The sequence below is a fragment of the Littorina saxatilis genome, linkage group LG12, assembly GCF_037325665.1.
Source record: "Littorina saxatilis isolate snail1 linkage group LG12, US_GU_Lsax_2.0, whole genome shotgun sequence".
NCBI lineage: Eukaryota > Metazoa > Mollusca > Gastropoda > Littorinimorpha > Littorinidae > Littorina > Littorina saxatilis.
This window is the reverse complement of record NC_090256.1, coordinates 61,656,191-61,671,363: the sequence shown is the minus strand read 5'-3', so window position 1 is coordinate 61,671,363 and position 15,173 is coordinate 61,656,191. Positions and strand designations below refer to the sequence as shown.

At 45.1% G+C, this 15,173-nt stretch overlaps 1 protein-coding gene across 2 annotated transcripts in view; it reads left to right on the top strand.

Moving 5' to 3' along the window:
• Positions 1-15,173, top strand: part of LOC138982489 (RNA-binding protein 45-like) — a 37,183-nt gene that overhangs the window by 9,753 nt on the left and 12,257 nt on the right. For both annotated transcript variants that reach the window (XR_011460877.1, XM_070355794.1), the window contains exons 6-10: positions 2,336-2,401; positions 10,939-11,136; positions 12,776-12,926; positions 13,368-13,416; positions 14,432-14,717. Coding sequence is in view for 1 of the 2 variants with exons in the window: in XM_070355794.1 (XP_070211895.1) it covers positions 2,336-2,401; positions 10,939-11,136; positions 12,776-12,926; positions 13,368-13,416; positions 14,432-14,717 (750 nt within the window). In the remaining variant the exon portion in view is untranslated. The remainder of the gene's footprint in view (positions 1-2,335; positions 2,402-10,938; positions 11,137-12,775; positions 12,927-13,367; positions 13,417-14,431; positions 14,718-15,173) is intronic.

Genomic DNA, 15,173 nt, shown 5'->3' with positions numbered 1-15,173 from the left:
GATTCATTTAGGAAATACATGTTTTTCCTAAACAGCTTAGGAAATACATGAATTTCCTAAAAGAGTTGGGAAATTCACGTATTTCCTAAAATAAAACGCCAACAATTACATGGATTTCCTAATCTATAAATACACCCAAACGATGCACGAAAATTGTAAAGAAATGAGAAATAGTCCCTTTCGTTTTGCTACATTTATTCAATTATTATTTAATAAAACGGGGAAACTGTTTAAAAAATGCACTTATTCACAAAATTGTACTACTCATATGAACATATTGGACTAAAACAATTAGCATAATCAAAGTAAACTTTTTAGCCCATAAACACCTCATGTCCCTAATAGGCTGTAGTTCCTGTGGGACAAACATTTTAAGAATCATCATCGGATGAGACGAAAAACCGAGGTCCCTTCGTGTACACTACATTGGGGTGTGCACGTTAAAGATCCCACGATTGACAAAATGGTCTTTCCTGGCAAAATTGTATAGGCATAGATAAAAATGTCCACCAAAATACCCGTGTGACTTGGAATAATAGGCTGTGAAAAGTAGGGTATGCGCCGAAATGGCTGCGATCTGCTGGCCGATGTGAATGCGTGGTGTATTGTGTTAAAAAATTCCATCTCACACGGCATAAATAATCCCTGCGCCTTGAATATGTGCGCGATATAAATTCAATTGCATAACATAAAATAAAATTAAAAAATTAAAAAAATCCCTGCGCTTAGAACTGTACCCACGGAATACGCGCGATATAAGCCTCATATTGATTGATTGATTGATCATGAAGTAAAATTGCGCCATCTTTTTTTTAGTCACAATAAAATCTGCTTGAATCAGCATTAGTTTATACACGCGAGACTTCCATGGCACGGTGAAACAGTTTAAACAAATGCAGCACAAAAGTAAAATCAGCATTTGTTTTTACACTCGAGACTTCCATGGCACAGTTTAAAAAATGCACTTATTCACAAAAATTGTACTACTCTCGATCATATGAACATATTGGACTAAAACAATTAGCATAATCAAAGTAAACTTTTTAGCACATAAACACCTCATGTCTCTTATAGGCTCTAGTTCCTGTGGGAAACAAATTTTAAGAATCATCATCATCAAGTAAACTTGCGCCATCTTGTTTCAGTCACAATAAAATCTGCTTGAATCAGCATTTGTTTTTACATGCGATACTTCCATGGCACGGAGAAACAGTTTAAAAAAAATGCTTTTATTCACACAATTATACTACTCTCGATCATATGAACATATTGGGATTAAAAAACGAGCATAATAAAAGTAAACACAACACATTTCACCAACTTGTGAACACTTGTTCAACTTTCTGGCAGATTGACAACAAATTCATAGTCCGTGTACAAATCGTCTCTTATTTTTAGGAAATTCGTGAATAGTTCACAGTTTGTGCATAATAAAAGTCTCACGTGTCGGGGAAAAAAAGTATTTCACACAAGTATTCGGCGCCCTACGTTTGGGTGTATTTATAGATCAGGAAATCCATGTAATTGTTGGCGTTTTATTTTAGGAAATACGTGAATTTCCTAAATATTTTAGGAAATTCATGTATTTCCTGAGCAGTTTACGAATTACATGAATTTCCTAAATGAATCAGGAAATACGCGAATTTCCTAACTTCACGGATTGCCTGTAACATATACATATTTTGAAGTGACCTTGACCCTGAACTATGGAAGATAACTGTTTCAAACTTAAAAATTATGTGGGGCACATGTTATGCTTTCATCATGAGACACATTTGGTCACATATGATCAAGGTCAAGGTCACTTTGACCCTTATGAAATGTGACCAAAATAAGGTAGTGAACCACTAAAAGTGACCATATCTCATGGTAGAAAGAGCCAATAAGCACCATTGTACTTCCTATGTCTTGAATTAACAGCTTTGTGTTGCATGACCTTGGATGACCTTGGGTCAAGGTCACATGTATTTTGGTAGGAAAAATGTGTAAAGCAGTTCTTAGTGTATGATGTCATTGCTAGGTTTAGTTATTTGACCTTGACCCTGAAGGTCAAGGTCATGTAAAGGTCAAGGTCAAGCATGTGAGTCGTATGGGCTTTGCCCTTCTTGTTTTGTAACTTTGGCTTATTTATCCATACTATTACTATACTATTACTGCACAACAAATAGTCAGCAACAACAGCAGAACAAGGCAGTGGAAACAGAGTGAAACAAACTTTACATGGAGAGAAAGAAGGTAAATGCCTGTGAATGTGCATACATGCGTCCGTGTGTGTGTATGACTGAACTTGCAAAAAGCTGTTCCTTCTGGTCTGACCTTAGTGCTGTTATTTCAGGCCAGAAACGCAACTTCGAAGAAGACGGCTCATTTTACTCAGATCCACGGCCACCACAGATGCCAGGTAATGACCAGTTTCACTCACAAATAATTCATGTGTTAACTAACTTGATGACGTGAGGGACAGATTATTCACACACATTATACAAGTTTAAGTATTGTCAGCTATCTCGGCACTCTACAAAATGTGTGTTCGCTGTGCAACAGTCAGCTGCAGTTGATACATTTCAGTCATGTGCACACAGTTTACTGACAGTGAGATTTCTAGCAGTGTAGCGTCTGTAATGGTGATGGGCACATGCACAACATCTTCCTTTTCTAGTAATCAGTGATTCAAACAAAAGGAAAGCCTTCCCATTTTCCTTTGTGCACTCATTATAAAAGGCTTTAAATAAAGCTGATGGGCAACTACGGTGAACAGCACGCTGCTGAAGTCGGTGTATCAAGAAATAGGCTTGGGTGTTATACTTTTGGCTCATCAACAATAGTGACACATCAAACTGTCATTGAGATCATCAGTCAAAAAACAAAAAGGGTTAACTGATGGATCGTTTTTATAAAATACAATACTAAACATTCACTAGAAATTGAACCTATCAGTCTGTAAAGTGGAAAAGCAAAATCCACAATGGACGAAAAATCATGAATAAATGAACACTTAATTTTGGATGCTTGGGTTCTTCAAAAATTACAGGAAGCAAATGATGGTGGGGGGGGGGGGGGGGAGGGGGTGAGTAAGGAGAGTGTCTTTTTATATTTAGTCAAGTTTTGACTAAATATTTTAACATCGAGGGGGAATCGAAACGAGGGTCGTGGTGTATGTGCGTGTGTGCGTGTGTGTGTGTGTGTGTGTAGAGCGATTCAGACTAAACTACTGGACCGATCTTTATGAAATTTGACATGAGAGTTCCTGGGTATGAAATCCCCGAACGTTTTTTTCATTTTTTTGATAAATGTCTTTGATGACGTCATATCCGGCTTTTCGTGAAAGTTGAGGCGGCACTGTCACGCCCTCATTTTTCAACCAAATTGGTTGAAATTTTGGTCAAGTAATCTTCGACGAAGCCCGGGGTTCGGTATTGCATTTCAGCTTGGTGGCTTAAAAATTAATTAATGACTTTGGTCATTAAAAATCTGAAAATTGTAATAAAAAATAAAAATTTATAAAACGATCCAAATTTACGTTTATCTTATTCTCCATCATTTGCTGATTCCAAAAACATATAAATATGTTATATTCGGATTAAAAACAAGCTCTGAAAATTAAATATATAAAAATTATTATCAAAATTTTTTTTTCGAAATCAATTTAAAAACACTTTCATCTTATTCCTTGTCGGTTCCTGATTCCAAAAATATATAGATATGATATGTTTGGATTAAAAACACGCTCAGTAAGTTAAAACGAAGAGAGGTACAGAAAAGCGTGCTATCCTTCTCAGCGCAACGAATACCCCGCTCTTCTTGTCAATTCCACGGGCACTGCCTTTGCCACGGGCGGTGGAGTGACGATGCTACGAGTATACGGTCTTGCTGCGTTGCGTTGCGTTCGGTTTCATTCTGTGAGTTCGACAGCTACTTGACTAAATATTGTATTTTCGCCTTACGCGACTTGTTATATTTAGTCAAGTTTTGACTAAATATTTTAACATCGAGGGGGAATCGAAACGAGGGTCGTGGTGTATGTGCGTGTGTGCGTGTGTGTGTGTGTGTGTGTAGAGCGATTCAGACTAAACTACTGGACCGATCTTTATGAAATTTGACATGAGAGTTCCTGGGTATGAAATCCCCGAACGTTTTTTTCATTTTTTTGATAAATGTCTTTGATGACGTCATATCCGGCTTTTCGTGAAAGTTGAGGCGGCACTGTCACGCCCTCATTTTTCAACCAAATTGGTTGAAATTTTGGTCAAGTAATCTTCGACGAAGCCCGGACTTCGGTATTGCATTTCAGCGTGGTGGCTTAAAAATTAATTTAATATCATATTCTTACTCCGAATCACATTAGCATTGAGTCACCTGAGATGCTTATCACTGAAAAACGCTTACCCGGCTAAAGAATTTAAAGGGAAGCAACCCCATCACCAAAACGAAAGTGAAAGTAGCTTTGGTAATGGGCCAGTACACCGGGAGTTACCTCCCATACGGGTGTATGCCACGTCACTTCCTCTAGGAACACGTGCCTATTATCTTACGTCTTTTTCACCTCGGAGAGGACGGTTCACTTTTTGACGCTCTGTGGCTGACCTTGTGTGTTTGAGTGACACCCGCCGGCCACGTTACCCAGCTTGTCTGCTCGCCTTGCCTACAGTTTGGTGAGCTCGTTCCCGTTTGTTGTTGGTTGTTTGCGCTGTTTCGTTACTGTACGTTGTCCGTTTTTTACGGACTTGTGTGTCAGTGACTTGCGTGTTTCGCCATTTTGTTGTGTGAGTTAGTTAGCTAACTCGTGTGACTTTGCTAGTAGCTCTGCGTGCCCTCTTTCTGTTTGGGCAAGTGTAGCTTTAGTATTTTGTTGACGCGTAAGCGTGTGTGTTTACTGTGTTTTCAGTCGTTTTGACTTACGTTTCAGTAAATCTTTTTACTTTGCCACGTGTTGTTGACGTTTGTGTCAGTGTCTTGCGTGTCGCCATTTTGTCGTGTGAGTTAGTTTTCTAGCTCGTGTGACTTTGTTTGTAGCTCTCCGTGCCTCTGCTTGTGGGGCAAGTTTAGCTATAGTATTTTGTTAACGCATTAGTGCGTGTGTTTACTGAATTTTCCAGTCGTTTAGACTTATGTTTCAGTAAATTTTTTCGCGTTGCCACGTGTTGTTGTCAACATGTCTGATTCAGACAAGCGCCGTGGCAAGTCGGACCCCAAGGGGAAAATTAAGGCTAAGTCTTCCTCTTCCAAAGCAACGTTACTTGTTACAGACCAAGAGCGTAACACTTTGTTGGCTGTACCAATTTCGGCGCCTAGCGCTGTTACTACTTCTGCTTCTTTTGCGGCGCCTAGCGCTACTGTTACTTCTGCACCTGTCTCTACATCGGAGACTTCGTCTTCTTTGTTAGCACCTGGACAAGGTGCGTTGGTTTCCTCTCTGTTAAAGTCACTGGTTCCAGAAATCCGCAGCTTGGTGCAGGCAGAATTTCAGCGTTCCGTCGCCAGCAGTTCGGCGTTTCCGGCATCTGGCAGTGACGTCCGGGCATTGGCTTCCGTGTCTTTGTCCTCCACTTCCGGCTTGGAGCAGCGTCCTCCCTCTTCAGCGTCGGTTGGTAAGCAGAGCTGGTCCGATAGCCCTCGTGAGGCGCCTGGACGTTCTCCTTCGGGGGACAGCTCTTTCGCATCGGGTCACGACCGATACCTTGCTGATCTTTCATTTCCGGCGATAACCTACGAGGCCCCGGACTTGTTCGAACAGCGGCGGCAGTCGGTTTCGACTGCCGCATTTCCGGCACTTGCCGGAAGTGATGATCCGTCCGCTCCGGCACGCTACGGCGGTCGCGGCAGGATGGAGTATTCACTGACTTCCGGTCCTTCCGGATCGCGAAGTCAACCAGTGCAGTCTTCACTTCCGCATTTTGCGGTTCCGTTGACTACACTTCCGGTTTCGGCCGGAAACGCTTCTTCCTCTTCTGGTGGTTCCTTCCGGATACCAGATAGTGGATTACAGCGTGCGCCTTCCGGCTTTCAAGCGCCTAGGCTTGAGCAGGCATCACTCCACTCAGTCGGGGGAGTGACGTCAGCTCATCCAGCTCCGGTTTTTGCGGATGGTCGTCCTGCTTACCCTTTACCTTCACAGGGTTTTGGGCGGCAGGATGACGTTAGTGCTCAGGCTTTTCCGGTTTCCGGTTTGCCAGGGCATGCTTCTGCTTCCGGAACTGGTGACTTCGGTCATGGTTCCACGTGTGACTATTCTGATGCTCCATCAGTGGTCAGCGAGGAGTCGCGGGGCGTGTTTCCGTCGAAGCTCAAGTCTGTTCTTGACGTCGCGGCGGAAGTAACGTCTCGTTATTTTCCTGAAGGGGTGGTGGCTGCGGACTCTTCCGCATCATTCGTTCCTTCTGCCATGGCGGACTTCCGGCCGGCACAGGAGGATGTTTCTTCCTTCCGGTTCGCCGAGTCTCCGTCAGTGGCTTACCAACTTTCGCATTCACTGGTTCGTCCAGCACATGCGGGGAGTGGTATTCGGCCAGTGCCTGTTCCGTTACTGCTTCCTTTTGGTCCAGTTCCGGAATCAGCTCAGCAGTGGGTGGCTTCAGCTGCCCAAGCCTCTTCCTTCGTGCCTACGGCCAATAGGAAGCTTGGCATGCCCAATCAGAGCCAGAATTGGCTGGCGTCTTTTGCACTCCCTAGGGCTACCCTTCCGGTTTCCCGGGAATTGCTGCCTCTTCTGACTAAACCGATCAAGCGTGATTCGGTTTTGCCGGTTTCCGAGGCTTCCCTCCTCTCTGCTGAGGAGGTTGGACGTCGGCAGATCGAACTGTCCTCCATTGCGGAGACTCTCGTTCGGGCTCTGTCTCGGGCATTGACCGATTCGCTAGTTCCTTTCACTCTCAGTGAAGAACAGAATGCGGACGATGTCTCTGCGCTTTTGACCGCATTGGCCAAGGTCAATGAGGAACAATTGCGTCTTTCCTCCCTGCAGTACACCCAAGCGGTACTCTGCAGGAGGGATCTCTTCCTCTCGCAGTCCCAATTCACGGAGCTGGCTACTAGGGAGACCTTGAGAGTCTCCCCGGTCTCAGAGGAGTCTCTCTTCTGTCCGCTGGCACTGGATGCCAGACAGAAGGAGATTCAGTCAAACAAGGACAGTCAGTTCCTTGACTACACTCTGAAGGGGGTGAAACAGTCTCAGCCTTCTAAACAGAAGCAGGCTCAGACATCGTCTAACCCCAAGCCAGCTCAGAAGCGGCAGGCTTCGCCGGCCGCTCGTGGTGGGAAGAAGAGGACGGCATCGGGGAGGGGGCGTGGCGGCTCTGGAAGTAAGCCACACCCCCAATGAAGCGCTCCCGATCTCACCTCCCTCCCGCCCTCCACCTTGGTGATGGCGGGAGGCCCCTCCCGGGCACTTTCTCGTTGGATGTCGGTAGTAGACAGCCAATGGATTGTGGGAGTGGTGAGTTCGGGCTTCCGTCTACTCTGGCGGGAGGAAAAGGCGCCTCTTACCCGAGTGCCTCCGCGGTTCAAGCCCCCCTTCTCGCAGGAAGCACGTTCCGTCTTGCAGTCGGAAATTGCCTCCCTGGAGCAGAAGGGCGCGGTGGAGAGAGTTCGGGTCCACAGCTCCCTGGGATTTTACGGGCGTCTGGTCGCTGTTCCCAAAGCATCAGGAGGATGGCGTCCCGTGTTGGATTTATCTCTCCTCAATACTTTCTTGAGGGAGATAAAATTCAAGATGGAGACGCCAGCCTCTGTCCGAGACTCTCTCCGCCCAGGAGACTGGGTGACCTCGATCGATCTCACGGACGCATACTTTCACATTCTTATGCATCCGACCGACCGGAAATGGCTTCGTTTCCGGTGGGGAGATCAGATCTACCAGTTTCGCGCACTCCCTTTCGGGCTGTCTCTCGCACCGTGGATTTTCACCATGGTGGTGAGACAGGTCTGTGCACTGGTGAGGTCCCAGGGTATCCGTCTGCGGGCTTATCTGGACGACTGGCTCATCATGAACCAGTCCCAGAGCGGCTGTTCGCAGGATACCCTGACGGTTCTTCGAGAATCCAACTGGTTGGGGTTCTCGATCAACCGGGTAAAGTCGGAGCTGACCCCGTCACAGACATTCACTTATCTGGGGATGTCTTTCGACACGGTCGCTTGGACTGTCCAGCCTTCTCAGAGAAGGGTGGACAAGCTCCAAGCTCAGATTCGCTCCACTTTACCTCTCCTGATGGCTTCCATCCGCTCGCTCGCCTCCATCTTGGGGCAGATGGAGTCTATGGCTCTTCTGGTTTCACTGGGCCGGGTCCACAAATGTCCGCTTCAGTTCGCGCTGAAGCCGTTTGTGGACTCTCCTCTGGTGGACTGGGACGCCCTCATCCCTTTGCAGGGATGGTTCCGGTCTGCGACCCTTCCGTGGTTGCACACGGAGTGGGTCTGCAGAGGTGTTCCGATCGTCGTGCCCCTCCCCGACCTGGACCTCTTTACAGATGCGTCCAGGGAGGGTTGGGGGGCACATACAGATCTTCAGACTCCTCCCTTTCCGTTACTCAGCCGAGTAATCCGGAAAGCGGAGATGGAGGAGCCGGCCCTTCTTCTTCTGGTCGCTCCTCTGTGGCCGTCGCAGGTCTGGTTTCCAGATCTTCTTCGGCTTGCCCAAGGGCCCCCCATTCCTCTCGCACTCGTGCGAGGGGAACTAGTGCAGCCCCGAACAGGCATTCCACACGAGGAGCCCAGTCTTCTGAAGCTTCACGTGTGGAAGTTGTTCGGGACTCGCTGAAGCGCTCTGGGGCGTCGTCTTTGACTCTGGACTTGGTGGCTCGCTCGCATAGAGCGTCCACCTCTTCAGTTTATGCTTCCCACTGGAAGGCATGGACTGCCTGGTGTTCAGCTAGAGGGGTGAGTTCGGTGGCTCCGCGCTCTATTCAGGTCGCTAACCACCTCTCTTTCATGTCTTCACAGGGCGCCTCAGTCTCCTCGTTGAGGGTCCGGCGCTCCGCTATCTCGGCGACTCTTCAGCAGATTGGTCGTTCTGTTCGAGTCGGGGGCGTTATAGCTGCAGTCATTAAAGGGGCTGCTCTTAAGGAAGCTAAAGCTCGTTTGCCCGCTCCCAAGTGGGACTTGTTTTTAATCCTGGAATTCCTTCGTTCTGCGGATTTTGAGCCTTTAAGCGAGGCCAGTCTGTTCAATGTCACTCGCAAAGCGCTGTTTCTCCTTTTGTTGGCTACGGCCCGACGGGGTAGCGAGGTCCACGCCCTGTCGGGTCAGCCTGGAGATATCTCCTTTGAGCCGGACGGTTCCGCATCTTTGCGTTTCCGGCCTGATTTCCTGGCCAAGAATCAGTCTCCGGGGCAGGCCTCTCCGCTGGTTAGAGTTAAGGCTCTGACCAGCGCGTTGGCCCCGGGTGACCCCGATTCGGTCAATTGCCCTGTGAGGGCACTTCGTCTGTACTTAGCCCGGACTCAGCCGATTCGGTCTAGTTCTCAGAAGTTGTTGTTTATCTCTCTCCTTACTAGGCGCGAGAAAGATTTGTCGAAGGTAACGTTGGCCCGGTGGGTGTCCTCGCTCATCAAGCAGGCTTATGAGTGGAGGCGCACAAAGAGGGGGGGGGTTATGCCCTCCTTGCCACTTGACTCGGCCCGAGCCCATGAGACGAGGGCGTGGGCATCCTCTCTGGCAGTTCTGCGCTCCAGACGTCTAGAGGAGGTGCTGACAACTGCGTATTGGCGTTCCGAAGATGTTTTCATAAACTTTTATCTTCGGGACGTCACAGCTCTTCGACAGGATGGCTCCAGAGGCCTTCCAGCGCTCATAGCAGCAGGCCAGTTCCTGTCCAGAACTTGATGGTGAGTTTTGATTCATTTCTAGCCCACCGCCTTGTTGATGTTATCTGCTAATGTGATTCGGAGTAAGAATATGATATTAAATGGAAAATTTCCTAAATAAATTATCATTTAATTAATATACTTACCCGAATCACATACTGTATTCCCTCCCACCTGCCCCGCTTATGGTTTTAAGATTTTTTAAAGCCGTATGATAATAGGCACGTGTTCCTAGAGGAAGTGACGTGGCATACACCCGTATGGGAGGTAACTCCCGGTGTACTGGCCCATTACCAAAGCTACTTTCACTTTCGTTTTGGTGATGGGGTTGCTTCCCTTTAAATTCTTTAGCCGGGTAAGCGTTTTTCAGTGATAAGCATCTCAGGTGACTCAATGCTAATGTGATTCGGGTAAGTATATTAATTAAATGATAATTTATTTAGGAAATTTTCCATTAATGACTTTGGTCATTAAAAATCTGAAAATTGTAAAAAAAATAAAAATTTATAAAACGATCCAAATTTACGTTTATCTTATTCTCCATCATTTGCTGATTCCAAAAACATATAAATATGTTATATTTGGATTAAAAACAAGCTCTGAAAATTAAATATATAAAAATTATTATCAAAATTAAATTGTCCAAATCAATTTAAAAACACTTTCATCTTATTCCTTGTCGGTTCCTGATTCCAAAAACATATAGATATGATATGTTTGGATTAAAAACACGCTCAGAAAGTTAAAACAAAGAGAGGTACAGAAAAGCGTGCTATCCTTCTTAGCGCAACTACTACCCCGCTCTTCTTGTCAATTTCACTGCCTTTGCCATGAGCGGTGGCCTGACAATGCTACGAGTAAAATGGCATTGCGTTCAGTTTCATTCTGTGAGTTCGACAGCTACTTGACTAAATATTGTATTTTCGCCTTACGCGACTTGTTTACCTGATCCAAACAAGTTGAATTTTAGTCTCAGATTGCACAGATTTCAATGTACCATTTAAAAAAATTCGGGGGGGGGGGGGGCATGCCCCCAAACCCCCCATAAAAAAGGGATTTTCTCTTTTTTCATCACAAGAGAGTCCCACCCCTGCATAATCCATGTGTTAATTATTCATGCTTTCAGTGTTTTACTCCTCAGGTAATTTTACTGCTGGACCACCACCAGTAGCGGCTATGGGAGGGCTGGGCCCGATGTCCATGCTTAACGACTATCCAGCCCCTTCCAACTGCTGCAGAATCCAGATTGTGGCGCCCATAGGTATGACGCAGGGCTACCTGACCAAGCTCTTCAACCTTATACCAGGCATGGAGTACTGCGACCTCAATGAGTCTACAGGTAAAGGGGACAATGACACAGATTGTGTGTGTTTGCACTATGAAATGCAGAGTGTGTGGAAGTGTACTATTTATCAGTATTGTTCTCAGAAGTCAGTCTTCATTTACTGATGCATACTTTTTTGATCTGATGCATGGATCTGACCCATGACAGTTCGACTGTCCAATAGTTTTGACATGCAGGAGGTGTTCTGACCAAAGAGAGTGGGTGAGCTATCCAGATGAAGGGAATGAGGGAGAGGGTGGATAATGATTTTAAATTTACGTTATCATGGGTGGGACTGAAAAATGCCATGAATCCTGAAGAATTTGAAGGGGGGGGGGGGGGTCTGGGAGCCCCCAGACGCTGAAGGATTTTTGACTCACATGCGAAGCAAAAGTGAGTCTATGTACTCACCCGAGTCGTCCGGACGTCCGTCCGGAAAACTTTAACGTTGGATATTTCTTGGACACTATTCAGTCTATCAGTACCAAATTTGGCAAGATGGTGTATGATGACAAGGCCCCAAAAAACATACATAGCATCTTGACCTTGCTTCAAGGTCAAGGTCGCAGGGGCCATACATGTTGCCTAAAAAACAGCTATTTTTCACATTTTCCACATTTTCTCTGAAGTTTTTGGGATTCAATACCTCACCTATATATGATATATAGGGCAAAGTAAGCCCCATCTTTTGATACCAGTTTGGTTTACCTTGCTTCAAGGTCAAGGTCACAGGAGCTCTTCAAAGTTGGATTGTATACATATTTTGAAGTGACCTTGACCCTGAACTATGGAAGATAACTGTTTCAAACTTAAAAATTATGTGGGGCACATGTTATGCTTTCATCATGAGACACATTTGGTCACATATGATCAAGGTCAAGGTCACTTTGACCCTTATGAAATGTGACCAAAATAAGGTAGTGAACCACTAAAAGTGACCATATCTCATGGTAGAAAGAGCCAATAAGCACCATTGTACTTCCTATGTCTTGAATTAACAGCTTTGTGTTGCATGACCTTGGATGACCTTGACCTTGGGTATTTTGGTAGGAAAAATGTGTAAAGCAGTTCTTAGTGTATGATGTCATTGCTAGGTTTAGTTATTTGACCTTGACCCTGAAGGTCAAGGTCATGTAAAGGTCAAGCATGTGAGTCGTATGGGCTTTGCCCTTCTTGTTATAATTAACAACCACAAAAACGTCACCACAGACATTACGAATCCAGATTTCCGGCATATACCGGAAGAATCCCACCCATGCGTTATAATGCTGGTTGCAGTTGCTTTATTGGTTACAAATGATTGATTTTACACCAACAAGTCTGCCTGGAGACTGCAGTTATCTTTGTCAACATCTCACTAAAATCAACAGTCTGCAGGCATTTCTCTTGCCACTTTTGGTTTGAGACATGTTCTGCTTAGGTTCAGCTTCTTCTGCAGCAGATGTTTTTGTAAAAAGCTGAGTAGGATATGGACTTGAATCTAGTAAAGAAAAAACAAATAAAGAGAAAACAAACTTTGAAGGAGAAAGAACACAGAAAACTATTCTAGAATGAAAACCAGAATACGGGGTAAGTTAACTTCAGTATCTTGAACATTAGAAATTACGGCATGTCTCAAAACAGCAATATATATATATATGTGTGTGTTGAACAGGTGTGGCGTATGCAAGGTATGCCACCCCCCAGTGTGCATCCTACGCCAGGGACAAGCTGCATGGCTTTGAGTACCCCATCGGCAGCCAGCTGATGGTGCAGCTAGCAGAGGAGAACGTGCAGAACCCTGATCCCTCTCAGGGCTACGACAGGTGAGGGGTTAACTTGTGTATTGTGTTTTCTGACTTTTTGTGGGCTATTTTAACATTACTTACAGGCACCATCCTTCCTACATAATACACGATAACGTGTACGGCTTCAGATCTGTTCAGCAGATTTACACAGGTGTTGTGGAACTATTTAAACCAAGAATTCTCACTCTGTACAGGAAGCGCCCAGGATGTTGATTTTTGAGATGTGTTTAACATGAAAAATACTCTGAATCTTACTCTGTGTAAAAGCCAGAAGAGATCGGTGGTGATGAACTAACACAAGAAGGGATGTACCTTTAACATGCCAACTTTTATTCTAAATTCTTGACCTTAATGCTATGGTAAGCAAGGAATCTCAGTCTGTGTGCAAAAATGTGCGGTGCTAATTCAGAATGTGGATGGTTCTTTGCCTTCAACATAACATTTTCCCTTCATTTGCAGTGGCTATTCACCAGGACGTGGTGATGATCCTACTGATCTCAGGCAAAGGGTGAGTTGTCAGGTGGTTTCTTTTCAGACTCAAAGTTCCATCTATTTAATTGCTGGTGGTGCCAGATAATGCTTTTCCTTCTGTACAGTACCTGGGTTTGTTGGTTTTAATTTTAAGATATTGGCCTGAAATAGGACCACTGTTAATGTTATATTTTGATTCAAAATGTGAACATCCTTTTTGTTGTTTTTGGTCATCCAGAGGTTGTTTTATGCAAGTTCAGCGTGGAGAAAATAAACCCAACAAATTATTTCATTTCTTTTACATCAGATAAACAAAGTACATGTATTGATGTGTGAGCGTGCCACTTTCTCTTTTGTTTTTGTAACTCTTCTCCTTTTCATTTTGTGTCTTCTGCATCTCGCCTTTTATCCTTTCTTGAGTATAAGGTACCCATACTGTTATTTTATGTTACATATGAAGAGACAATGTTCTTTTTCTTTTCATTTTCTCGTTATTATTTGTTTGTCTGTTTAATTTAAAGACCATCTAGTGGACATACTAGTGAATGTTTTGTATTAGTGAATGTTTGTTTGTTTGTTTGTTCGTTCATGGGCTGAAACTCCCACGGCTTTTACGTGTATGACCGTTTTTACCCCGCCATTTAGGCAGCCATACACCGCTTTTGGAGGAAGCATGCTGGGTATTTTCGTGTTTCTATAACCCACCGAACTCTGACATGGATTACAGGATCTTTTTCGTGCGCACTTGGTCTTGTGCTTGCGTGTACACACGGGGGTGTTCGGACACCGAGGAGAGTCTGCACACAAAGTTGACTCTGAGAAATAAATCTCTCGCCGAACGTAGGGACGAACTCACGCTGACAGCGGCCAACTGGATACAAATCCAGCGCGCTACTGACAGAGCTACATCCCCGCCCTAGTGAATGTTTTGTATTCTTCGTGATTTCCCCTTCCAACAACTAACCTTTCTTATTATTTTTAAATTCTTGATTTTGGAACGTTAGTGTATCTGTTTCTGTTATATTCATGCTGTTGTCGTGATCCCCACCCAGGCTGCCAGCTTGCTGGAGAAGGCTGGCATCAATCCCCAGGCGGTGATGGCCCTTGCCAACAGTGTTGGTGCCATGGGGACCACTGTGGTGGGGCCTGGAGGCAACAAGATGGAGAGGGTCAACTACTGCAACATCCTCCTGCCCCTCCCCCAGCCCCTGGTCCCCGACGACTCAAGCGTCGCCCAGAGGCTCTTCATTGTCTGCCAGCCCTCTGCCGTATCCGAGAGGGTCTTGAGGGACGCCTTCAGTCGCTTTGGCAACCTCATCGATGTCTTCCTTCTGTCAGGTGAATGACTGGTGTTTTTGCTGTCTTTTTGTGGTGCAGGGTCGTTCATAATGTGCATACCTTGGATTCATACTGTGCATGCGTTGGATTGATTTGATATGTGCATACCTTGGATTCATACTGTGCATGCGTTGGATTGATTTAATATGTGCATACCTTGGATTCATAATGTGCATGCATTGGATGGATTTTGTGATGCGCATGCCTTGGAATTTCCTCTGAAGGATGACGAAGAAGGAAGGTGGTGCTTGTGGAATTCATGCTTTCATCAATTCATGGCATATAACTCTTCATCTTTTTGAACAGTTTATTTTCGCCATCAATGTTGATCAGTGGTAACTCAGGCATACTTGCGCTTTAACCTCCACTTAGTTATGAGTCAGCCATGAAAAACATACAGCAATGATGCGTTCATGGCATATTACAACTCTTCTTCCTTTTTGAACAGTTTAGTTT